This window comes from Aspergillus pseudotamarii, assembly GCF_009193445.1.
Source record: "Aspergillus pseudotamarii strain CBS 117625 unplaced genomic scaffold BDV38scaffold_16, whole genome shotgun sequence".
Taxonomy (NCBI): domain Eukaryota; kingdom Fungi; phylum Ascomycota; class Eurotiomycetes; order Eurotiales; family Aspergillaceae; genus Aspergillus; species Aspergillus pseudotamarii.
Window position 1 is genome coordinate 20,047 of NW_022475030.1, and position 25,613 is coordinate 45,659.

At 47.1% G+C, this 25,613-nt stretch overlaps 8 protein-coding genes across 8 annotated transcripts; 4 read left to right on the plus strand and 4 right to left on the minus strand.

Moving 5' to 3' along the window:
- Positions 1–461: 461 nt before the first annotated feature.
- BDV38DRAFT_49396 (F-box domain protein) lies at positions 462–3,505 on the minus strand. Its single transcript, XM_032063441.1, has one exon. The coding sequence runs from the start codon at positions 2,813–2,815 to the stop codon at positions 614–616; it is 2,202 nt and encodes a 733-aa protein (XP_031915358.1). The 5' UTR covers positions 2,816–3,505; the 3' UTR covers positions 462–613.
- A 2,933-nt stretch (positions 3,506–6,438) lies between these two features.
- Positions 6,439–10,418, minus strand: BDV38DRAFT_269838 (serine/threonine-protein kinase; the record flags this gene model as incomplete). The annotated part of the gene is made up of 5 exons (XM_032057040.1): positions 6,439–6,710; positions 6,762–7,569; positions 7,603–9,670; positions 9,770–9,914; positions 10,391–10,418. 5 exons carry the CDS (start codon positions 10,416–10,418, stop codon positions 6,439–6,441), a joined length of 3,321 nt encoding a protein of 1,106 aa, XP_031915359.1.
- Positions 10,419–12,556: 2,138 nt separating this feature from the next.
- Positions 12,557–15,495, minus strand: BDV38DRAFT_49663 (GTPase-activating protein GYP6). The gene is made up of 6 exons (XM_032063444.1): positions 15,150–15,495; positions 14,968–15,085; positions 14,757–14,915; positions 14,173–14,690; positions 13,978–14,120; positions 12,557–13,926 (listed from the first exon to the last, which is right to left on the minus strand). Exons 1-6 carry the CDS (start codon positions 15,203–15,205, stop codon positions 12,791–12,793), a joined length of 2,130 nt encoding a protein of 709 aa, XP_031915360.1. The 5' UTR covers positions 15,206–15,495; the 3' UTR covers positions 12,557–12,790.
- A 716-nt stretch (positions 15,496–16,211) lies between these two features.
- On the plus strand, positions 16,212–18,199 carry BDV38DRAFT_49572 (uncharacterized protein). Its single transcript, XM_032063443.1, has one exon. It carries the CDS (start codon positions 16,527–16,529, stop codon positions 17,910–17,912), a length of 1,386 nt encoding a protein of 461 aa, XP_031915361.1. The 5' UTR covers positions 16,212–16,526; the 3' UTR covers positions 17,913–18,199.
- Positions 18,200–19,251: 1,052 nt separating this feature from the next.
- Positions 19,252–19,651, plus strand: BDV38DRAFT_281063 (putative Yippee zinc-binding protein Moh1; the record flags this gene model as incomplete). The annotated part of the gene is made up of 2 exons (XM_032059452.1): positions 19,252–19,350; positions 19,418–19,651. 2 exons carry the CDS (start codon positions 19,252–19,254, stop codon positions 19,649–19,651), a joined length of 333 nt encoding a protein of 110 aa, XP_031915362.1.
- A 681-nt stretch (positions 19,652–20,332) lies between these two features.
- On the plus strand, positions 20,333–21,796 carry BDV38DRAFT_281064 (alcohol dehydrogenase family protein; the record flags this gene model as incomplete). Its single annotated transcript, XM_032059453.1, has 6 exons — positions 20,333–20,469; positions 20,538–20,684; positions 20,807–20,903; positions 20,967–21,431; positions 21,495–21,616; positions 21,694–21,796. The coding sequence occupies 6 exons, from the start codon at positions 20,333–20,335 to the stop codon at positions 21,794–21,796; spliced, it is 1,071 nt and encodes a 356-aa protein (XP_031915363.1).
- A 1,166-nt stretch (positions 21,797–22,962) lies between these two features.
- On the plus strand, positions 22,963–24,092 carry BDV38DRAFT_269841 (KH domain-containing protein; the record flags this gene model as incomplete). The annotated part of the gene is made up of 2 exons (XM_032057041.1): positions 22,963–23,350; positions 23,407–24,092. 2 exons carry the CDS (start codon positions 22,963–22,965, stop codon positions 24,090–24,092), a joined length of 1,074 nt encoding a protein of 357 aa, XP_031915364.1.
- An 845-nt stretch (positions 24,093–24,937) lies between these two features.
- Positions 24,938–25,603, minus strand: BDV38DRAFT_242322 (uncharacterized protein). Its single transcript, XM_032054088.1, has one exon. The coding sequence runs from the start codon at positions 25,494–25,496 to the stop codon at positions 25,275–25,277; it is 222 nt and encodes a 73-aa protein (XP_031915365.1). The 5' UTR covers positions 25,497–25,603; the 3' UTR covers positions 24,938–25,274.
- Between the last annotated feature and the right edge of the window lie 10 nt (positions 25,604–25,613).

The window sequence follows — 25,613 nt, forward strand, 5'->3', positions numbered from 1 at the left end:
GTTTTGAATCTAAGTGACCGCTAAAATCAACCCTAACCTAAACAACAGACTCCAAATTTCTCCATTCCCTTCTAATGAATAGACCAAGAAACAGATATTCCAAAGGATGGAGGTGATTGGTAGGTTACAAAACAGGACGTCAAGCATATGTCCTGACCCCCAATCGTACACCAGGCCAATCAAGAATATACTTGCGTGGATGTCAAAGGGCTGGTGTGGGGGAGAGAGAAAGAGAGGGGGAGAGAGAAAGAGAGAGAGAGAGAGAGAGAGAGAGAGAGAGCCGGTACGAAACAAGTTCGCTATAGGCTAAACTTCCAGCGTAGATAAGCACGCTTATCCAACTGCTTGCGCAAATTCATTTATTCATGCCTCATAGCATACTCTGTGCCTGGAGATATGCAATTCAGTTCACCACATTGCCAGCATTGTTCGGCTGCCAATTTTAGTTGGAAAGCACAATGGCAAACGCATTCAACAAGGTTGCCAGAACCTCGTAGCTGAAAGAATGAGTTTTCACACACGGAGACATCTTTACAAGCACGCTTGTAGATGCTTTGTGTTCAACGTGAAGACTAGGTAAAGAAAAGAAGAAGAAAAGCGAAAAATGACTTCCTCACATGACGAGACAGGACCCACCACTGTGTGCTCTCCTGCGTCTTCCCCCAAGGGTGGAAATGCCCCCAGCACCATAGGCGTCGTCACCTTCATCGTCAGCATTGTAGATTCTCTCGGCTTCACGAGCTCGACGCCGTCTTCTTCTAGCACCAGCACCTGCCGCACCTGCTTCTTCCGTAGCCATCATGTAATCAGCCCATTTCCGATCTAGACGGTTTGCGGCAGCAAGATCCCCTCTCAGGACTCGCTTGTTATGCTCGTTCACTGTCATCTGCCATCCATAGAAACATTTGAGCTGGATGATCTCGTTGGGGTATACCGAAGGCTGTGGTGGGGGTGTGATAGAAGATGTAATTAGTGTCTTTGTATCTGTCGATCCGTGAGGTACAACAGCCTGTGCTACAACTGATATAGCTGATGTAGCTTGTAACGACTTGCGAGAACGTGGAACATAGGCATTGCTTGAAAGAACCTCTTTTACACCAGCCCAAGTAACGTTGGCACAGTCGAAAATAACCAAGCGCAAACCAACACGAGGTAGGTCTTCACCGTAACCTCGCTTGCGGACACGGTAGCTGGCTTCCATCAAAGTAAGGTCGGAAACTCGAGTGTTATCCATTTCAACAGAGCGGAGAGAAGGGCAGTTCTTCATAACTTGAAGCATTCCAGGGTCACCGAGGGCTTCACAGTAACTAATGTTAAGGTGTTCTAGGTGTTCGGCGCACGGCGCCTTTGCGATTTCTAGGAGGGTGCTATTGGTGAGCCTTTCGATATCCTCAATGTCAAGATGAGTTAGGCGAGGCGTGGTACGGATGACAGCGATAACAGAGTCGTCGCTAAGCTCGGTGCACTGAGAGAGCTGCAGGCCCTCGAGGTAGGGAACATTGTAAGCGAGACTTTTCACTCCATTATCCGTCAAATCATGACATTGATGCAGATCTAGGTGTCTCAATTGCCGAGGAGGTACAATGGGTCGATCGAGCAGCACATCCATTTCGGGATCAATACCGTGCACGAGAATCTTCAAGCACTCATCAGTAATATCAGTGCGACTGACAATCAGGCGTTCCAGGGTATTTCGTTTGAATAGTTCCTGCGCAAACTCCTCATCGTCAAAGCCGCGAATTTCGCTGGCTCCCAGGTCTTTCAACTTCGGGCATTCCTTAATGATTCTCTTCAACCCATTTGTATTCACGCCCGAACACCAAGACACATTCAGAATTTCAAGCTGTGGGCATGATTGAGCAATGATCTTCATGGCCGAATTCGTTACACTGCTCAATCCCGAGACATTGATGTACTCCAAACGAGGATTTCGTAAAAGGAAATAATGCATGGAAGTCTTATCGATACGGCAGCCCTCGAGGGAGAAATTAACAACGTTCCGGCACAAGTCGGTAATGCGCTTGCCTTCAGATTTCCATTTCTCTCGCAACTGAACGCAACCACGGAGGTTAAGATCCCGGACGAATGGGCCGCCAGATGCGATGATCTTCACGAGACCATCACTAGGGATATCGCGATAGTAATCTGTAGTGTCAATTGCAGCCCACAACTGCCCATCAAAGCACATCTTGTTCCAGGCTTTGGAGACGACAGCGCAGCGGACAATTTCCCGGGGAGTTAGATAGCTAAAGATCAGCATTCTGAGCTCTCCGGGCATGCTTCCCCAGAAATCAAAGGCCTTCTTGGGCTTCGATGCGGGCTGAACGACAGCAGTTTCCTGGATTACATCGGTACTTCCTAGCGGCGATCCAAGGGAACCTGGTCTCAGCTCGGTCGGCACAGGGACTGACCTTGACTGAGCAGTATTTGGTGAGTCGGACCCAACAAGACGGATTCGAGCATTTCCCTCATGTTCTTCTGCTGGGCCAGCCTGACCAGAAGTCATTGGGCGCACATTCAATCCCCCATAGAGTTGCGATGAGCTTCCGTTACCGAGGCAAGGATTATATGCGGAGTGTCCTAGCGAGACACAGGACAATGAAGCTTTTCCATCCCGGCGGTAGCCAGTCGAATGGGAGCGGCCGCGTTTCAGACTGGGGCTCGATGAGATGCGTTGGAGGCTTTGCAGCAATTTATGTCGTCCTTTGAGTTTTGGAGGTTGATCCAAGGGTATCTGGCCTGCTGAAGAGGCCGGACTCACCGGTAAGGCTACTCCAGATACAGGAGTAATCCTGTCGGTACTTGTAGCAGCCATGGTGTAGATGGCGTATATAAATACCAGAGCCTCTTTCAGTCCAGCAGATGTTTTGAGTTCTTTCCGAACACTCTTGGATTGAAGATGCCCCGAAAATTGCAAAACCTAAACAGCCGACCAAAAATGAGATTCTATCAACGACGGGCGCAAACTCGCGCAAGGACAACCTGTGATTTGGGTTTTAGATCGTGATCATAGTGACGGTTTCCAAGCCCGGTTCCCGAAGTATATTGTTTTGAATGCAATGGCAGCACGTGAGCCCGATGCCAACGCCAAAAAGTCCGTTCCAGCGGATATGAAGGCCGTAGGGTGAAGCAAAGGGTGAGAGGGACAGAGTATAACACAAATAAGAAAGAATGAAGGTCACCAAGAAAGAGGAAGAATCAAGGGACAGATAGCGTTGTGGTTTTTCTCGGCTAAGATCTGTACGACTTGTACCATGGGACCTCTGGACCGCGTAACCCGGGGGCTCGGTCAGTGCGGGAAACCCCAGCGTACGGACGTCGTCGTCGGAACTGAAGGAATAGAAAAGCCTGGGTCTGTATAGGTACGTCACTTGAGCATCATCCACACGGTTAATGAACGGCCAAAAAAAATCGAAAACGGATAACTGTGATGCAAAGAGTCTTGAAGAGAACTAAAAGGGGGAGAGAATCTGGTCAGTTGGACAATAAGTCGAGAAATCTTGTACGGACGGAATGTCACTTCGGTCAGCCGACTTTACTGGCAGTTCTTTTACCGTACGACTGAGCCACACCTCCACTGCTGGTTTTCTACGTAGGTGGTAAGCCCATTTCACTCCCGACCTGTCAAAAGCAAGGGCCCCCCTTTAGATTACCAACCGGTTTTCTGGGATTCTGGACTGACTAGGTGTATGCATGAATACGTACTTTACAGTATTCGGTACAGTTGCTTGCTCTCCGCCACCACCAGGCTCCCCTCCACAGGCTTATCGGATCACTTATCGATTAACGATAACCCGAGACCTACCCCACTTGGCGTCTCCATTCCATGCAAAGTGGGGGGACCTTTACATACAGTACTGGATTAAGGAAAACTGTATTTTAAGATTGGGAATCCTCCACGATTGTTACTCTATAGAAGAAGAAAGTAAGAACTGTCTCAAAACATTTAAGACATAATATAATATACGACATGGACGGTATAAACGAAAAAGTAATTCTGGAAATCAACAATAATAACATACCCAGGTAAGGAGTCACGTACCCCGTGTCCTCAAAGACAAGAAAGTCCCTCTATTACAATCCAACGTGTTCATACCTGCTACTAGTAGTATGTACTAAAAACTGACAGCGCTCGGGCACTACCACTATTGCTGAGTGCCGGTTAACCTATCCGTACCAGGAACAAATCCGCTGTATGGAAGAGTACAAGAAGGAAAGTTCAAAAGAAAAAAAAAAAAAAAAAAAAAAAAAAAAAAAAAAAAAAAAAAAAAAAAAAAAAAAAAAAAAAAAGGTTAAAAGAAGAATAATAATTTTCAAGATTAAAAAAATTCAAAAAAAAAAAAAAAAAAAAAAAACCTCACCAAGGCCACCTAGGTACAAAGATCCAATAGGTGATTGAAGTACCCACCCAACCACAATTCCTCCCTAAAACAGACTCCAGCATCCATCACTGTCGTACCCAATAACGCCTCAGTAAGACCACGACCCAGCCACGGAATACCATCAACCACAGTGGAGCAGTCAACAACACACTTGAGTGTCTTTAAAATCTCTTAACGGTCTAAGACAGGAAACAGGGAAAACTGTCCGGCCCTCCAACAAGGTGCGTGACCATGGTTCTGAATATGCATGGAGCACAGAGTAATTCGGTAGGAATATATCCCATCATCTACAATTTGACCAAAGAGAAACTAATAATAAAAGAAGAATAGAGGAAAGAAGAGGAAAGAAAAAAAAAATAAGTCTGTGGACATTGGAAACCAACTCAGGTACTGTACGGTATAGAAAAGTATGTGCCTGGGCCGAAGTGGTCTTGTTTGCCTCCCACATGGGCGAAGAACAACGCCACCCTGCGGGGAATCTAACGGCGACTCAAACCCATTGCATCCTACTTTCCGACCAAGGTCGTCGTCCTCAGCTAGTAACGATGCGAGACATTTAGAATTCACAGTCCGTACCACTGTCTGTCTCATTGTTGGGTTGGATAATACGGGATACATGTGGCTGGAGACTCATAGATAGAAATAGTAAAATAGTTGGATGGATTGGCTGCCAAGTCTTATGTTTGAATTTTGTTGGTGATACCGACTACTAGTAGTACTAGGGTACCTGCTGTACTCTGTACGGAGTAGGCCTTGCTTTCTGTTTGTCGTTTTTCTTTGCCCAGTCACACTGAGAATCTAACATATCAGCTTACTTAGGTTATCTTATCTCATTACTTGCGGAGTAGCATTCTCATCCGAGACAGAAATAGCAGTCAAGGAAGCAAAAAGAAACCCCATAATTCTCACTCCACCCCCCTTACCTTACCCTAGTACGGAGTACACACCTCCTCATAACGATATTCCTCACAATAACTGCCTAATATGCACGAGGACACCAGCAGTTTGCCAAGGAAGCAAGGGAGCGAGGACACATTCGACCATCGAAGAACTAAACACCTTAAAAAGTGGTCCGTTCTCCAGCCCAATATCCACCACAGAAATGACTGGATGGGAGCTTATTGAAAAGAGTAACTTGGCCGGAACGATTAATAAACTCCGTCAAGTAACGTGGTAAACTAAGGTAGTAGTCAATGTTTCTTTATACATGGCGTCCGGGGCTGATTACGAGCAGTTATTCCCCCGCTTTTTTAACACCCCGCACTTTCGGAATGGTGGTGAAATTTCCATTCTATTATTATTATTTTATTATTATTATTATCTTGTTTTTGTTTTGTTCTGTTTTGTATTGTTCCTTGTGGAAATTGGGGGAAGGACGTTTCATTTCGCGTATGACAGTTAGTGCATGTGTAACTAACTTTTAACTTTGGGGGTTGGTGACATGGGTCAACAGGAGTGGTTGGGCCTCGCGGCTTACACAGACCCTGGTCCATATACAAGAGAATGAATGCTCTACCGGTGTACTTGCCCAAAACCTACGGAGTACTCCGTTTGCAATAGTGGCTTAACATGGAATCATTGCAGATTGGAGGGATTTTATCAACTTCATATCTAGCCAAGTAAAACTCAATTCTGATATGGGGGGTATCTCAGCCTCCTTTTTGCCTCTATAGTTAATTTCTTCACTTTGCTCTTTCTCTCTTTGTATTCTTCTTCTCTCTGTATTGTTGCTTGTTTGTAGCGGACGGTCTCCACCATATCATCCATGTACTTCATCTTTCCAAGATATCATGTATCATGCAGCCTCCCGGGCTCCTGCCTCTATCATATCTGGTCATAAGAGCTATCACATTCAAATCATTGGCACGCTTTCCGTCATGTATATTAGCTGATGGCTTAAAAGGCATACGAGAAAAAGTAAAGACGAATGGAAAGTAAATGATCGCCGTGCTCTCGGAGAACACCCTCATATATAATCTTTTTGAGGTTTCCCTCCATGTTCATGGCCAAATCGCATGCCACGTATCATGCGTGGCCCTTAGGTATCAAAATGGTTCTATTCGCTGTCAGTCATCCATGGATGCTCTATAACTTCGGTGATGGTGAGACGGTTGTCGACGTCTCGGTCGAGCATCCGCCTGATCAAGTCAATGCAATCCTCCGAAAACGGCAAGAATGGGATTCGAAGTGGGTGGTCCAGAATCTCATCAACGTTATAGAATGGGTTTTCCTTGTAAACAATTGTATAAAGAAGAATACCAAGAGCCCAGATATCTTGCTCTTTACCTCGGTAGGATTTGCCTTGTAGGACTTCCGGCGCCGCATAGTCTGCTAAAGATCAGCATAATTTTGCGGGAGAACCCATTGAGAGTGACTCACCAATCGTCCCCACAAAGACATCAAACGGCCCATTTTTAATGTAAGCGGCACTTCCGAAATCGATCAGCTTGATCCTGCCTTCCCCATCGAGAATCACATTTTCATCCTTGATGTCACGGTGAACAACCATGGCTTTCGTATGAAGGTGGTGGATAGCATCGACAACCTGCCGGAAGATGTTTCTGCACTCGGATTCGTCCATGTTCGCTTTCAACTCAATGTAGTCAAAGAGATCCATACCAGGGAGCCCATGTGGCATCATCTCGATATAATAATTGATATCATCCTCGAAAAACCCTTCCATTTCCACAATATTGGGGTGCTTGAAACCATCCCGCCGAAGGTAATCCAGGACATGGATTTCTAGCGGGACCGTACCTAGGCGGCGGTCGCGAGTCCAAGTATCCACAAGAATCCTCTTCTTCGTGACATACTTCAATACCACCTTCTTGGTGGCATTCTTCTTCAGACGGGCAAGTTTCACTTCCCCATATGCCCCTTGGCCCATCTCCTCAATGATCACATAGTCGGTAATTGTCCTTTTCTTGGGAGGCTCCTTTGCATTCACAGGCTTTACCTCTGGAACAGGCTGGACAGGTTTGTCAGTGAGCGGTTCTGATGCCGCCTCACTAAGCTGCTGGCTCAATGTCGACGTCGGTATTCGGGTCTCCACGGACGTCTGCTCCGTGTTCAAGGGTGATAAATGGGGAGTCTTTGCCGACCGTAGGCTGGATGCCGGAACAACTGAGGGGCTTCTCACCCGAGGGGGCTCGGTCCGAGGTGGAGAAGAGAGACCCGCGGCATGGATCTGTCTCGAGTACGTGACCCATAGTGCATATACTAATTCAGCTACGGCGAAAGTGTCATCATTCTCGGAGTCGGCATCGCTGTCATTAGTCGGACTTTTCTTGTCCTGCTTTGGGAAGATCGTTCCGCTCTTGACCACGCGTAGCTGAACATCAACAGTAATCGTCGAGCCATCACGATGATTGGCAGTGAGGCCATTAGGTTCGAGAAAGACTGAGGCAACGTTGGTTTTCCCTTCCCGAAGGATTGAGAGGGTTCGTGCCCTTCGGAAGCTAGGTTCAGGGATCACAATTCCATCCTCTAGAGATACATTCTCTTCCTCAGTAAGCACGTTCAAGTACTCATCAAACCCGGGGATCAGCTCGTTAACATGTAGTCCCTCCGGTCGCTCATGGCCAAACAAAGCTGCAGAAAAAGCTGAGTTCGAACTGATTACTTTCAGTGTCGACGATGCAAGCACCATCATGCCGGCAACATGTGGAAAGCTTGATATCCGCAAACTATTCGAGCTTGTGTCTTTTGCAACTGTGACTGGGAAACAAGTCCCCGCAGTGGTCTGCGCAGCGAAATGCTTTAACTCACAAAGCTTCGCCAAACCTTGGTCAACCGGGCCTTCTAAACACTCTTTAGGAAGACGAGGAAGAATGTCTGTGATCGGTTTGCCGAGCATGACCACGTCCCGGCCCCAGAATCTGTCGGTATCCCCATCGGCCTCTGTAATATTCCAGGACTTGTCGCAACGGATATACGCGACGTCCTCTTGGATATCCTCAATTACCCAGATTAAGCCACCTCGCTTCTCCATAACCCAGACACTTGCAGAACCTCTTGCTCCATTGCGCTTCAGGATCGGAACCACATCTCCGCACAGTAGAACCCCGCGTGACTTGGTAGATGGATGATTGAGAGGCTGCGGCATACGTTTACTGGATCCATAGCCATCGTCAGTTTGTGCCCTCCTTGCTCGAGAAGGCGGTTTACTAAGAAGCTGAGCTGTAACGCCATTTCCCATCCCCATAGATTTGGGATTAACCGGCGTCATGCGGGGCCTCTCCGGAAGCTTGGCCGCAACATCAGTAGAGGGGTCCCGTAGCTTAGATTCTAGCCACTGTCTCCGGTCTTCCTGTACGACTTCAAGGATACTTAATTTGCGGAGTTCCGCTTGTGTCACGCCAAATATCAGACATGACAAATCATTCGCTGCCAGTATGGTCCATGGGGCCCGAGACTCGGTCCTAAAAACGGCCTGTGAAACTGGTGTCCATTTGCTGCTATGGGTGTGTAAGACAGGTATCGGGAGGCCAAATCCGAAAGTGGTGCTGGTCGGGGAGAAGGGCTCTGTGGCAGAAAATGGTTGTGCTAGAGTTTCCATCAGCTTGCCCTGAAGGGTACCAGAGCTAACATCCGTGTATGTACGTTTTAAGCTTACGCGTCTGGATGAGGGAGTGGACCGCCTCCCTCTCCGTTGAGTCGAGACATGGGGACCGGCTAAGTCGCTCACGGAATCCGCCTGTTCCGTCTTCGGTGCACACCCGTGAGGTAGTTCCTTGATCTCAGCCATCGGACGCTGAGATTCGGAGAAAGCTTTCTCGAAGACATCACCTGTGTCCACGACCGCAGGGCCAGTCATAGGACCGCGTGAGTAGTTATATCGGTCCTCCCTTCCCAAGACGTTCGCCTTTGACAACAGGTCCACGACGCTTTGAACTTCTGCATCACCACTTATGCGAGCCTGCGCATTCACAATTCCGGGACTGCTCGCGGCCCACCCAAAGCGGTCGCGCATGAAGTCTATGGATCTTTTCAGTATGTTCTGACGGCTTTGTAGTAGCTCTTCTGATTGTTGGGAAAATGAGAATGAGTGTAAGGATTCACAAGGGAATCGATGGAGATCCTCTAAGGTATCAGCGTCATTCAACGAGATCCGCGTAGAATATGTCCGTGAGGTTGACCGAGAGCGAGGTGAGGGTGAGTGGCTTCGGGATGTGACAGGAATCAGCGATGAAGTCGACATGTTCGGAAGGGTCAAGACTCGTGAGGGTTGACGGATACGATCCAGGCCCGACGGGCCCAGTCCATGTTCATGTTCAATCAGGGGTGACCTGCAGGGGAAGAATTTTTCTTAGTGTCTCTTGTGTTGCTGCAATTGCATCCGGTTCTGGTCAACGCAAGGAGGTGTTTCCCGTCCTTCATCCACGTACCTTGAAAGGTGGTCATAGGACGAAAGGGTTTCCACTGAGCCTCTCATTGAATCATTTGTACGGCCCGGATCAAGTCCCACGAAAGGATCGATCTCCGGCGACTCTGAAAGGGGACCCAGAGGGGACGATAACGGACTTGGTTCGCCTATTCACCAGATACAGTCAGCCGAGTGACTCTCAAACTTCTTTCCGTTTCTTCACTATCTCAGAAGAAGACAGAGGGGGGGAAAAGAAAAGAAAAGAAAAACACAAAAAATGAAAAAAGAAAAGAAAAGAATCCCTGCGGAGCAACTGGGCTGGAGAGATACAGAAATGAAGAAGCTTCGGCGGGCATCATGATACGGTCGCTATTCCTTTCAGTTCTGTTCGTCTCTCTCCCTTTCGCTGCTTGTGGCCTGTATTTACCTCCAGCATTTCATCCCTTCTCAATGCAGTAAACCGTTGATCGACAACTGCTACCAAACACAACCGATCCATTTCTCACCACCGACAACGTCCCCATTTTTCGAGACCAAACAGCCACAACGCACGATTAGGCTATGCAGGAAGGAAAGAGAAACAGGCGTAGCGAATAGATTAAAAAAAAAAAAAAAAAAAAAAAAGAGGAGAGGTCCGACTAACCATCGGGATTATAGGAAGCTGACCCCATAGTTTCCCCAACAGGTAACAATAAAGCGACCAGAATCGGTCGGGCCGATTGAACTCGAGCGGCTTAAAGACCGCGCAAATCTCGAGTATAAGGAGAGGACTAGTAGTAATGTGAAAAAGCGGGTTTGCGATATATACTGCTACATGGAATGGTAAAGCACGACAACCACAAGTAGTTGGTTTTAGCGGGATGTAGGGGGATAATCCTTGCTCTCTTGTTTTTTTCCTTTTTTGCTTTTGGGCGGGTTTGTTGGGTTTATTAAGAAATCGGCGCACTGGGACTCAAGAAAATGTTACCGCGATCAATGCAAAGATCAACCCACTTTGCTTTATTGCGACTCTTTTCGTGACTCTCCCGGAGGCGAGAATGAGCCGGTCAGCCGCCGAGGAGAGAAGGAGAGGAGTTTCAAAGTGTCAGCGGGACAAGGAAAAGGAGAAAGAAGAGAGGGCAGCTGCCTGGTGAGGTCACAGGTACCATCCGGAGTGTGGTTCGCGAAGGAGACGAAGCATGCGGGCACAACTAAGTAGTTAGGGAGTAAGTAGTCAAGTACGTACGACTCCCGTCGTATGTGGTTCGACAATTGTTCGCGCTCGGCTTGAGAGAGAAGAAACAGGGGAAGACAATTGGAGACTATCGTTTTCTTTGTTTTTCTTTCTTCTTTTTTTTTCCCCTCTCCTTTTTTGTTTATATATATATGTATATATTTAATAAGAAAAAGAAAAAGAATTGTGGAGGTGAACGTGAACGAGCAAAAGTAAAAAATAAATAAAAAATAAAGTGTTTTTATGGGGTTGGAAATTTAAGCCACAATAACATACAACCAATGAACCAACGGCGAGGGACAAATCGAGACGGTGAGCAGACGAAGAAAAGTGTTTGGAAGCACAGAAGAGACTAGTTGAGAATAGTGAGGGGAAAGACTAGTGGGGGAAAAGGAAGGAAGGAGGTTCGACGGTCTGCTCTTCCGGTTCTTTGGGGGCTGTCTTTTCATCGGTCTCTTTTTGGACCCCTTCTTTAATCTGTAAAATTATATGGATTGTATGTAATAAAAAAAAAAAGAAAAAAGGCAAAAAAGGAAAGACTCGGGTTAGCAAGAAAAGTGATCCAATGCAGTTGAAGGAGGACAAAATTGAGAGAAAGAAAAGCAAAGGGGGCATTCGGGAATGGGAAATAGACGAAGAAATAATTGAATGCTACTCCGCAGAGAAATCTGATTTGACTGTATTTTAAATTATTCCTCTTTTTCAACCCCAGTTCTGTTGTAACCCAACCCGATGGACTGACTCACTGTTCGGAGTTAATGCCTAAGGGAACAGAAACCCTGGTCAGCGTAGTAATCCGGAATGGTGATGTAATTATGCAGATAACTGAAGACGAATTCAGGTCACTACGAGTACTCTTGAGCTAGTGTTTGGCATCAATTACTGGGTAACTTCGCAATTTATTGAGCCCCTCGACTTGAACCACAAAGTCTGCGAAACCGGTCACGCCGGACCCCTACTATAGAGCTTTCCTTTCCACCATATGCATCGGCCTCTTCTCTCAATTTTCTTTAGTATCTCGCTTTTGCTTCTCAGGTCTGACTCACGACAAACTTCTGAACGACCATGTCCTTCCCTTTCATGGCGGATCCGAGAAACTAACGAAACCTGGTCTCGTGGAAGATCTTCGCAGTCACACAGGTGGATCGAAATCTTGGAACGGATGGAGTAGGGAACGAGCCATAGCCTATTAGAACCACGGCGCAGATTAGCCATTATACTGAGTATGTACTTGGGTGGCCCATTTGAAAGTTCATTTCGCTGTCTTTTACTGGACGCGATATAGTTCCTTCGGACGGAAAAGGAAAAAAGAGGAAAAGGAGTGAGAGACAGAGAAAATGTCCTTGGACGCGAATCAGTCATTAGGGGATCGTCCCTGCGGGCATCTCGGATGGCATGCAACCAACATTCTTCTTCGCTGCCTGTAATGATAAAGTGAAGCTCGGCGTTGGTAACTTGACCTTTGATAATGATTTCATACGTCAACGGTAGTACAATACAAATGCATAAGTCAAGATCGATGCGGAGGTGGCAAAGACAGCGTTATATAACCTTCCGCAGATTGCGCATGAGGAATACTTGAATACTGTGTAGACCGTTCAAAGTGGCCAATCGCCGAATCTTATTTGTTCAGCAGCATCCCCTCTACATTTATGACGACATAGGTGGGGTACTTTGCTCTTCTTCGGATAAAGGTTAGGTTGGGAAGTAGTAACGTGCGCCTAATGCAATGAACCACCAGTCGGGTATATCGGGTTAACAAGGGAAGAGGAGTGGAATGAGAAGCAGGCTTTACGAGGAAGAAAAAAGAAAGACGCCATCTCCGGTAGCCTATTGCCTGCTCTTTGGACCTCGAAGGCTCCGCAAGGCCAAGTCATTAGGTTCGGCATACGGTCTTTGTTCTTCATCTCCGTTGCCGAACAGAGCATTCGGTTTAGTGCCGTGCCGAGTTTGTTCGGGCGGCACGGATGCCGGGCTAACAAAACTAGAGATATGCCGGCTGCCACCAAGCATCCAAGAAAATTCAGACTCCGCCAATGACGGGCGTGTTGCCGGTCGTAGTGGTAGTGACGTGGGAATTCGAGCTCGGTCTTTTGGTTCACTTTCTACCGAAGAGCTGGACGATGTCCCAGACTCTCCGACCCTGCTGGTAACCGACGGAGAGCGTTCGGGTTTGTAACCTCCCACATCCGACTGATTAGGGATCTTCGCAGAACCCGTATCGCCAGCTATGCTTGGGGATCGGTTTGCGGAGTGGAGAGGCGCAGAAGGGCTCTCAAGGCAGGTCTGGACTGATTGAACCTTGGCGAGACCTTGTTTCATGGCGTCTGCTGTAGCATGGTCAAGTCCTTCTGCTTTCAACATGCGGGAGCGGATATCATTCAGCGCCTGGCTCAATGACCGTGCTAGCATCCTATTGCGTTCTTCCAACTCTTGGACCTTGGTTTTCAATTGAGCAACGGTATCAGATTCTTGAACCCACCGTGCATCGGAAGTACGGTTCAAGGGAGAATCTCCATGTCTCATCATTCGGGGATTGTGTTCCGATTGGATCGTCTGCATGTTCCTTTTCGCCTCATTCACCGCGCCTCGGACTGCCTTGGCTACTCCCCAAGATTCCGTCCGCCGCTGAATGCCTTCGGACACATCTTGGAAAAGCGCCTCAAGGCTCTTGGGGCTATTCCTTGCAGGTGACCTGGAAGGCGAGCTGGCCTCGCTCATGTTCCTTGTTTCGCCGCGCGGGTGAAATTTTCTCCCGGAGACACGCCTCGTGCCTGGTTGACTAGCACGTGTCAATGAGTCAGGAGGCTTGCCGGAATATTTCGAGATAATAAAAGTCCCTCTATCGGAGGTTGGATTCTGTTCTAGATATAAGCCATCTAGCACAAAGCTGTACGGCTCGTGGGGGTGGGGAGAGGGATAGCGAAGCAACATGGTCAACGCAGTCGAAGAATCAGCGTCGAGTACTAAGTAAAGTCAGCCGGAAAATTATAGAAGACAATATTTAGGCAACGAACATTGCCAGCGGATCCTTAGCAGCATCGCAACACACACAAACTCGACGAGCTCTTGTCTTAAACCCTCAGAAAAGAGAAAATCCCAGAGTATAAGAACATCTTGGAACTGGAACTCGCGACCAAATAAGAGACGCATCCAACGTCTTCTCGAACCAGTTAGCATCGAGATTCACTAAGATATGGAGCTTTACCCACGTAAGGAATATCTGTGGCAGAATTTCCAGTGCCTGAAGGTGATCCGCTAACTCTAAGTCCGTGGTCATTAATAGATCATTATGGATATGTTCGCATTGGTTGACAATCGGTACAACGTCCATCTGGCCGCTTGCAGATCGTTGTCTATTATGCTCATAGTATACTCGGGCAGTTTGCATAACCGAACAGAAAAGTGTAAAAGAGTCATGCTCGACATAGTTGGCATCAAGGAGCTGTAACATTGAGCTATCATCTTCTTCTGTATGGTCAGCCCCCTCCCGGGAGGTTGTTCCAATTGAATCTCTGTCTATAACCCATAGAATGGGCGCCAACAGCTCATGCATTCCTTGGCGATAACCTAGGTCTGGGTTGAGTTTCGCATATATAAAGAGTATATCGGTCATTTTTGCCTTGGTCGCTGGCTCCCGGAAGAAAAAATTTTCCTGCAAGCATCGGTCCACATCTTGGGATATATCTGCTCTCATCTGCTCGTCCTGTCGTAGTGTTTGCCAAGGAGACTATACTTGCGCTCGTCAGAGATACAAGTCCTATTACGCTGAACCAGTTGACTCCAGGTGGCATACCTCTTCATCATCCGCCAGTGGATCCACGGCCGACTGTAAATCATCAGGATGCTCGATATATTTCATGAAATGGGCTTTCAGCGCCCCATAGGCGCTTCGGGATTCGGATATCTTTTGCGGCCATTGTGTGCGATCGAGGTTATCGAAGTGTAGAAATGCCTACGTCCGCGTAAGCACATTCGAGAGACATCCGTGTGGCAGAATCGCATACCTTCCAACAGATTGATCTTAGTCCGTCGTTGCACAGCTTCTCTCCTTGCTCTGATCTAAGTGTCGCTCGGAGGTCGGAGGTGTTGTTATTGTCGCGGAAGAGGACACTCCATCGCTGTCTAAGAGGAAAAGAAGTTGTCAGAGATACTAAGAAATATAGGGACCGGTATCATGCTGTTTTACCTTATTTCCTCAATACTCCTCATTTCCCCACGTGTTGATTTGACAGTAGGCGTCATTGAATCATGGGGTTGGGTTAATGGCGGGAAAGATGCGAAGACTGGGTGACATGTCTTGGCATCCCGAACCACCGAGCACCCTTCCCATCACGACAGTTTCGGTAGCTTTCCTTGGACTTAGCTTAAGCAAAAAGCAACGTGTAGTACGCCATGAGTAACTGGCATCACCCGGAAATCCCCACTTTAGGGTGAGCAGTGAGGATCAGGTGATCGGGTCACCCGTCCGTATCTTCTGTACCCTCTTTAACCAAGTTAAATACAACGCATCAGCATCAGCAGTATGAAGCATCATTATCCGGAGTAATCCTATGTACCATTTGAACCACAGGCCTCAGGCATGTCATACAAGGTTGTTGCCTAACGGCCGCTATTTTTAATTATAGAATCTTCATTTACATATTGTATTCACAAATCTAGTTCAGTACTAGTATATTCGCGATGGATGGGCTTCCTGGTGAGATTTAGCTGAAAGTCTTCAGCAACCCAAAATTGGTCCACTCACCGAAGTGACCAGCCAATGGTTTCACTGTGGTATTCCGCTTGTATAGCTGGAAGTTTTGCTGTTCTATCCCTCTTCCATACCCAAAAATCGAAGAAGACTATACTGCTGCGATTACAAAACTTAGTCTCTCAGAGATTGAAGAAGAACAGCAGTTGGAGGGTTTGGTCGTTTTACCAGTCTCCAGGCTGAAGCATCTGATTATCAGATCCGATCATTCGACCCATCGTCTTAAGCCAGAGACATCTCTTATTGTCTTTGATTATACACCATATGTCACTGATTTGTCACTTCATGGACCTTTGGTTGGAACTTTGCTTGACCACGATACCCTTGATTATCTAACCAATCGTGACAATTTGGAACGGCTTTCTCTCAGTGTGACTATCTCGAGAAACTTAATAAAGGATATCTGAGCTTCCAAGCCTTCCCTGTCGGTTCGAATGTCGACTATCACAGTTATGAAATATTAAAACAAATATCGAATAAGAGATTATACTTTTGTGTTTACCGAAGTCTGTAAGTCCTGCTGTTTAGTAAAATGAAGGTAGACTAAGACCTTGCATAGAAACGGATTGAAGCTACCTCAATGCTGCCTTTAGCATCCTGTGAAAACAGGCAGAGGCTGAATCCAGGAGAACGTTTAATTGATACTAGTGATTAGTGATAGTTGTAACATAGACCAATTCTTGCTCGGTAACCGATCGGTATTTAATTAATACGATTTATGACAGATGATCATCCGTCCGCCGCGGAAGTTGACCCCCACAAAGAAACCTGCCCACCAACTTCGCGAAAGGAATCGTTTCACTCCCAACATCAATGTCAGCGGACCTGTTCGCGGAATTTGGATTCGGGGCCCCAGCTAATCAGTCCTCAGGGACTACAGCCCAGCAGGAGGCCCGATCTGTCGGTGCAACATCTTCTCTAATCCCTGAACTAGAAATATTTGACAATGGTCCTCCCACAGATGTATCTACGTCACGCACCATTGAACCTCGGGGGTTATCGGCCCATCAAAATACATCGGGGAAGTCTAATGTATCACATTCGCTATACTATGGCAACGATAGTAATGTTCTATTTGATGCCACCATTGAAGACCCTCCCGACGACAATAGTGAAGACTGGGGGGAATTCGAATCCGCGGATACTCCGTCTTGTCAAATCGCACCAGCAATTCTTAGTCACACTGAAGGAAATGCTTCACGTCGTTCCATGAAGGGTCCAAACGAGCCGAAAAAGCTTGCAGTCTCGCCCAGTCATCTTGATTTGCTAGACTCGTTATCAATAGAAGATAAATCACCGCAAAGGCATTCTCAAGCCTCCAGCACCGTTGTTAATAAAAGCTTGAGTCATAGAAACAACAATATTACATCTACAGCTTCTGGCGTAGCTGAAGATGAAGATGCTTTTGATGACTGGGGTGACTTCGTAGACGGCCCGCCTACGGAACCCCCCAAGAGCGTCGGGTGCCAAAGACTTGCGTCTGCAAAGGCACCAACACAGAAAGCAAAAGCCGCAACCGATCTAGAGAGGAAGATTTCTCCAACGTTTAGCATATCAAGTAACGCTGTCTCTCCAGCTCAGATCCGTCCAACAAATATACCACCACCATCTGTTCTGTTGGAGTTATTTCCTCGACTTTTTGATCAACTCAGGAATGAGGCTACTGAAGCTAGGAAGAACGTCCAGGAAAAGCGAAATATTGAGAATGTCGCCCTGCTGATTCTTTGCACTCTGAAAGCAGCAGCTCGAGTTGTTGCGGGCCGCACATTGCGATGGAAAAGGGATAGCATCCTGAGTCAGAGCATGAGGATTGGCCCAGCACGCGCAGGGAAGCCAGGAGGGATGAAACTTAATACGGTCAATAAAAACGAGGACATCAAGGAACAACAGGAAGCTGTTGATGTGATTTCCATGTGGCGTGACCGGACCGCCCTTTTCAATTCTGTGATCCAGGCATCTGGCAGGCGTCCAATCCATGCTATCCCTACCAACATCCGAGCGAGGACTGCCACTCCTGAACAAGGAGCTTTGAAAGCTTCCCATGCTTGTGCCTTTTGCGGACTGAAAAGAGAGGAACGGCTACCCAAGATTGATGACCAGGTAGAGGATAGCTTCGGAGAGTGGTGGACCGACCATTGGGGTCATACTGAGTGTAGACAATTCTGGGAGACCAACGTTGCCTTACTCGGTCAACGATGAACCTCTTCTGCAGGAAGCTGATCCTTGGCCATATCTACGAGTTTTAAGCTATCGGATTATAGAGTTACAAGGGTCTCACCCGCTCTACGCCCCACTCCAGTACGGTGAATTACTTATAACCCTGGCGTTGGAATGTTGCCAGAAGATCCGAGAATTGCCAGGTACACCTGCGTACTATTAGCACTAATATTGACTCAGCCAATGGCCGTAGCCCAGAGAATCAGTAATATTCACGCAGGATCAAGTGCCTGCAGCTTCGATCTGTGATGATGCCAGTGATGACGATGATTGTAATTGCCCCGTACACTAGACCCGTTGCGGTTAAACCAATACATGGTACGTAGTAGTAGTATTATATGTGAGTACTAAGGTCCCTTAGTACGGAGTACCTATATAGTAGATACCCCCTAGTACATACCTACTAAGGTTAAGTCAGCCTGAGGGTCCTCTGATAGCAAATGATAAGACAAAACAAGTCATTTGGACAACTCACACTACCGATCCCAGACACTAGCCAGTTGACGTTTAAACTAATTAAAATCTTTGTCGGGTTTCACTTGGGGAGTTCCATGGAATTAATGCATTTCGATTGGTCCGATGCGGGGGTTGTGGTTTAGCTCCACCATCGACCCATGCCATGATCGGTTTATTCCTGTACTCCGTAATTTTACACTGGGGACCTGAGGCAGCTGCCCGATAGTCAGCCTACGGCTCCGGACAACCACCGATTTCATTGTCTACCTGACTGGTGATACATTCCAACTGCTGGTCTCTTGCCCCCCTTTAATTATCACCCGACCGTTCCTTATCTTCCTTCCCTACCTTGGTGTCTCATCGTCTGATGGTAAAACTAGATCCACTGCTGTGAGCTGGCGTCATTATTCAATCTTACTCCGTACGTCTTGCCGTGGGTTACAAGTTCCCCACTTCTTTCTCAGACAGACGATCCGCTGCTACCTTGGAAGACTTCTTGCGTACTTTCCTATCGAGCTTATCTCAACTACCACTAAACTTAGAAGGACAGAAGAGTTCAACCCCTCTTGCTGGTCCATCGGTTCCCGACACTGTTCGAACTTCCAAACTTGGGCCTTGTCTCAAATCACACCGTCATTGAAGTTACGGCCAGGTCGGGTTCCCTTGCAAAGGAAAACCAATCCCAGGCAAGGCGGGGAACTCAAGAAGAAGACATCATTCATTGATCTTGTTCTACTCCCTTCTGCCACATCTTACCTTCATAATAGACCAAATCCGATTACCCACCTTTGTCTTGTCACGCTCACATTCCAGAACGGATTACCTAGCTACCGGAAGTGGGAAAGAGGAGCTAAAGCAGAACATAATGGGTCTCGCGTATAACGTCTACCTCACTTCCAATAAAATCTTTGGATGCAAGCAGTGCAAGACGCATCTTGCGGATTATGACGATATCATCAGCAGAGTGGGTGCTCGTCCTCCCTATCCCCCCAATACAAGAGATATGTACTGACTAAAAGACCTTCCCGCAGAACTTCCGTGGTCAGCACGGCAAAGCGTATCTATTCAACAACGTCGTCAATATCACACAATCCGAAGCGGTGGAGCGTAGCATGACCACTGGGAGGCATATCGTTCGAGACATCGCTTGCAGACAATGCAGGGAAACGGTAGGGTGGAAGTATGATAAGGCGTATGAGACCAGTGAGAAGTACAAGGAGGGCAAATTCATCCTGGAAGAAGAGCTTCTGTGTGTGGTGTGCTAAGGTGCCTCATCGTCATGATCGCGGGCAGGCGTCCTGTCTAGAGAGGCGTACGGTAGTATGATGGGCCTGTTTACTGTGAGGCTTCCAGAGAAGGACTTGCAGCAATACTTGCAAAGACTGATTCATACAGTGAGCGTTTCCAATCCTGGCGTAAGGCAAAGGCGTTGAATGGTGCACTATGTTTTGCTTTGACCAACTTTGAGAACCGGATTTCGCAGCACACCAGTTTTGGCTTATTCGAGGTTGTTCGGCTTCAATCGATACTCAACATTCTGTATCATTCGTGCTTCAATTCAAGAGCGTATGAAGTCCGCAATCGTCATCTCATTCTCCTGGGTCATGAGGCTAGAATGATATGTAACAGAATAACTCAGCTTTCCCCCCTTACAGAAGGGTCTCATGTCTCTCCTAGCTATTAGACATGTAGTGCCCTTTTTTTTTTTGGCCAAGGCCAATAGTTTTCAGATGTTTAAAATTTTGCTGATGGAAGTGTTGGGGGTGACAGCCCCACAGTTATCATAAATCGAGGGGCAAAGAAAATGCAGTGGCCGTTTATCGGATGTGGGGGTGTTGGTTTCTCCAAAACGGCACATTTTACGTACTTCGATTCAATGACCCGATTCTGCTCGGAAGAAAATACCTTGTATACACCATCGTCCATAACCTAGATCATTTAACAAAATGACCACGGAAAACAAGATGCGCGCGGTAGTGTTTCACAGCCCTTATAAAGTGGCGGTTGAAGAACGACCAATGCCGAAAATCCAAGATCCGGGAGACATTGTCGTCAAAGTAACATACACTGCGCTTTGTGGAAGGTAGGGCAATGATGGCATACCAATTTCTCCGTATTACGCTTTGGACAAACGGCTGCTAACTATTGCAGTGATCTCCACACATTTCGTGGAATAGAACCCGCCGGTACGGGCTTTGTTATGGGCCATGAAGTTACGGGTGAGGCTGTTGAGGTCGGGAGTGGCGTTAAATCTATCCAGAAGGGCGATATTATCGTGAGTGCTTTTACGACTTCTTGGTAAGTAATCTCTACATGCTTTTTAGAGGAGTGATAGAGGCCTGCTTTAGGGGTGTTGAATGCTAGAAAGCTGTTCTGGCAGTCGGAAGTGTCTCTTCAGTGTACGCTAACTATCCTCATAGTGGCGAGTGTTTCTACTGCAAGCAAGGGTTCTCCTCTCGCTGTGAGAAGAGCGTGCTTTTCGGGTGTGATCATCTAGATGGAGCACAAGCCGAATACGTGAGTAACTTCATCATGAGCTTACAACCTGCGGAAGGTCTGACGGCGACGGTTCCCTGTTAGGTCCGCATCCCAAATGCAGACGGAACGGTGATGAAAGCCCCCGAAGGTGTCGAGGAAAAATACCTCGTGCTCATGGCAGACATCTTCCCGACAGGCTACTTTGCGGCCAGCAATGCCTTTAAGGGGTACACCCCAGAACAAATATCCGAGCAGACAGTTGTACTAATCGGCTGCGGTCCGGTCGGGCTCTGCGCACTGATCAATGCCCTGGAGTTCAAGCCTAAGCATCTCCTTGCTGTGGACTCTATTCCGTCAAGGCTTGAGCTGGCAAGGTCCCTTGGGGCTGAGCCTTGGAACTTCCAGCAAGACCGAGAAGGTTTGGATAAGCGAGTGAAGGAACTGACAAATGGAAGGGGTGCGGACGCTGTGATTGAAGTAGTAGGGTTGAGCCCGGCACTGAGGACTGGCTTTGATCTGCTGCGTCCTTGGGGGACGATCAGTAGCGTTGGTGTCCACAACGGAGAAGTAAGGACTCCCGGACAGTGCAGCCTTGCCCTATGGTGTCGTGCTATGCTAAATTTGTCGTAGATCCCATGGGCTGGAAACGATGCATATGACAAGAACCTGAGAATCCAAATGGGTCGATGCCCCGTGAGGTCGGTATCTCCTCAAGCGTTGGAAGTCTTAAAGAAGAACCAACATAAATTAGGGTGGGTCTTTCGTTTTCTTCTATCTTTCTCTTGTTGTTGGTCAGGGTATGCATATCTAATAAATTGAGTGGAAATAGATTCATGGCGGATAAGATCATGCCGCTGTCTCAAGCTGTAGAAGGCTACGAGCTTTTCAATGCAATGAAAGTGCAGAAGGTGATTTTCACAGCTAGGGAATAAGTGCAGACCCGGTGAAGATATAAATGGACGAGAGCCTTGATGTTTTGAAGATAACTGGGTTGATTTTATGTATAGCTAGGCAGAGGTGTAAATAGTGGAGCGGTCTATAAGCTGTTAGAATTAAGCATGAGATGAGTTTATGTACTTGGATAAGAAAGCTCTATCGACATCAATGTACTTTTCTTAATGGTACGGTTTGTTGGTTTGTTAGTTTGTTGGTTTGTTCGAAATGGAAATATTGGTGGGGTGTTTCAATGGTGAACCAAGTTGTTTAGCAATGAATGTAAGTAAATGAGTGAAGAGCAAGGCGTCGAAGGTTGGCGATACGTAACAAATTGAATTTCAACCCAAAAAAAAAAAACTACCAAAGGAGGAAGCTTCAGCAAAGAATGGAAGACTGAGTGCATTAACTCAATCGATCGACCAAGAGTAAGTGGAAGAAGTCATGAAAAGTGTTTGTGCTCGCCGTTCGAAGAAAAAGAGAGACCCAACCAACCAGAAAAGTAAACTAAGCCCAAACTACTCATTGCTTCCGCTTCTCTCTTTCTCTCACGCTCTCTTTTTCCCTTTCCTTCTCTTCTTCCTTTAACTCATCTCTCTTCCCTTCCTTCCCCCAGTCTTCACTCTCCTCTTCAACCTTCACCTCTCTTCCGTTGCGTCTCCCTCTCCCTCTTCTTCTTCTCCTCCTCTTCTTTCTTCCGTTTCCTTTCCCCGCCGCCTACCATCGTCCCTTGTCCGTAATTCCTCCACCTCTTTCTTCCCCCGCCCGCCGAAACCCCTCTGAAATCACAGTGGTTCATTTTCCCCCTCTCCGACCAGACTGATCTTTATCCCCCCTCCTTCTCGGCTCCTTTGACCATCAAATACTCTATTTCCACGCAACCTCCATACTTCTTTTGCGCCACCTCTCTCATCCTTGGGTAAGTAGCCGGTACATCTGTGCTTGTCTATCTCATCGCGCCGTCAATATATTACGTACATGTCTCTTTCACCCTTTGATTCAACCCCAACACTAAAAGCATGGATTTTGATCGCGCAACTTCTCTCCTCATCCATTGTTTAGGTTTGTCGGCTAACTGGCGAGAAGAAACTCCGTTAAAGATATCCTGATATCCTAATTATCGAAACTTTCTGCGTCTAACTGATCTCTTCGCTCCTTCGACATAATGGATTCCACCGAGCTTCACGATACCCAAGTTGTTGATGAGACTATGACTGATGCGGTCAACATGGTCGACGAGGGTGATATGGACATTACTCCGAAGACCGAAGAAGAATACGCCCAGTCGATGCTGACCCTCCGTGCGATCGTTTCGTCCAAGGAAGCCGGCGTTATCATCGGCAAGGCCGGTAAAAATGTTGCTGACCTGCGCGACGAAACTGGTGTCAAGGCCGGTGTGAGCAAGGTTGTTCCGAGCGTCCACGATCGAGTCCTGACAGTGACCGGTCCTCTCCAAGGCACCGCTAGGGCCTATGCTTTGGTAGCCAAGGGCTTGCTAGAAGGTGCCCCGCAAATGGGTATGGGTGGTATCGTATCAAACAATGGAACTCACCGTATGTGTATCTGACCCCATCAGTTTTCGTCGGGAAGACCAACTAACATATGCTAGCGGTTCGCCTTCTCATTTCCCACAACCAAATGGGCACTATCATCGGACGGTCCGGCCTGAAAATCAAGCATATCCAGGATGCATCCGGTGTACGAATGGTCGCTCAGAAGGAAATGCTTCCCCAGTCTACCGAGCGGATTGTTGAAGTGCAGGGTACTCCGGAAGGCATTGAGAAGGCTGTCTGGGAAATTGGAAAATGCCTCATTGATGACTGGCAACGGGGCACTGGTACCATCCTGTACAACCCCGCTGTGCGTGCATCTGTTGGTACTACCCCAGCCAATCAAAACGTAGGCAATGGTTACAGCAGCCGCCCCTACAACCGTACCGGCAATGGCGCCGACTTTAGCGACCAATCCGGTGGCTACGGCAGACGCTCCAACCCCGACACATCAAGCCGTGGCTATCCCCTGGTCACCGAGGACGGCGAGGAAATCCAGACGCAAAACATCAGCATTCCTGCTGACATGGTGGGATGTATCATCGGTAGAGGAGGAAGCAAGATTACTGAGATCCGTAGGAGCTCTGGAGCGAGGATCTCGATCGCCAAGGCTCCTCACGATGATACCGGCGAGCGCATGTTCACCATCATGGGCAGTGCCCAGGCGAATGAGAAAGCCTTGTATCTTCTGTACGAAAACCTCGAAGCCGAGAAGACCCGCCGCAGCCAGCTCCCCCAGGAATAAATGCCATACATCTATTGACTTATCTGAGAAACCCCATCCTATCATCCCCGAAGAAGCTCTGAGCCTCTCTCTCTTGGGAATTTCACAGCCCCTTTTGTGTTCGCACATTCTCCTTTAATAACTTTGCTTCTTGTCGTTGTCTTTTTACTTTTTTCGTGTTTTTCGTATCGTGCAGCTTTCTTGGTTTACAAGAAGCAAGGGTTCGCTAGGACGGACTGCACATGCCTGTTTGATACCAACCCTTTACAACCTTGGTGATCGCCTTGTCTCAAAGGATTCGAGTTCAAAAGGCCGACAAGACAATACTCTTAATATGCCTTCCAACTCGTTTCCTTTAGTCCCGCCTTGTACTGCCGCTCCGTCTTCCCTCCCGAAAAAAGTGCTTCTCCACCCTTTCCTTACCTCCTATTCTCTCGGCATCTAGTATTCACCGCATTGCTCCTCGATCCTTCCCACCTGAATCGCACTGTCTTCTTCCCGTCTAATTGAAATTATTATCTCGAGCAGCTTCTCAACACCGTTTACCTGACGCATCTATCTTGTGACCTATCCTGTTATTTCCTATAGCTCCTTGATTTTTCAATTGCGACAGACTCATCCGACATGTATATCCAGAACTTGAGTGCCTCATCCATATTGGATTCTGAGGCTGAAGAAAACAATCTGAGGCAAATATTGTCTGAGATCATGACAGATGGCTGATAGTAGAGCAAAGATAATGACCTATTCCTATAGCTAGTTTACTCTAGATGTGAGAGCATCTTTCAAACGACCTCCGATCGTCACGGAATTTAAATGAATAAAGTGGAGAAAAAGAAAGAAACCAAAAAATCACAAGCAGTATGATCTATGACCTATAACCAATTCAATGACGTAGATTCCTGCAGATCAGATCTTGCATACATAAAGGCGACATCTCTACACCCATTCGGGAAAAGCACAATTAGGAAACCCAATAATTCTGTAGATCCATACATGACCTAACCCTACCTCCAATCACAGCTCACAGAAGCACAGGACAGTCGACCTCGGCCATATGAGAAAATATAAATAAGAAAAAGTTACAAAACAAAACTAAAAGAGAGAGAATAGTAATATGAGATACGTGTGTGCATAGGGAACAGATGTAAGAAATACACCAGCCCCTACGTAGGTATGCACTGTACATAACATACCCCAGCTCTATCCCCAAGAAAAAGTAAAGTAAATGAAACACGACACAAAAAAAAGAAAACTATTTTGTACATTGAAATCGGGAGATGAAAAAGAAAGAGAAAGACACACACGCCGAAATGAACAAACGTGTCCAGGTCGAAACCTTTGTACATGTACAAAAGAAACAAACAGGATGTCATGAGGTTGAAAATAAGGATGGGCAGGCAAATGAGCAAGGAGTTCGTCCATGTAAGCTAGTAGTCGCTCATGTAAGGATAGCAACTTAGTATGATCTTTTCTTTTCTTTTCTTTTCTTTTTTTTCTTTTTTTTTTTTTTTTTTTTTTTTTTTTTTTTTCGTCCCACCC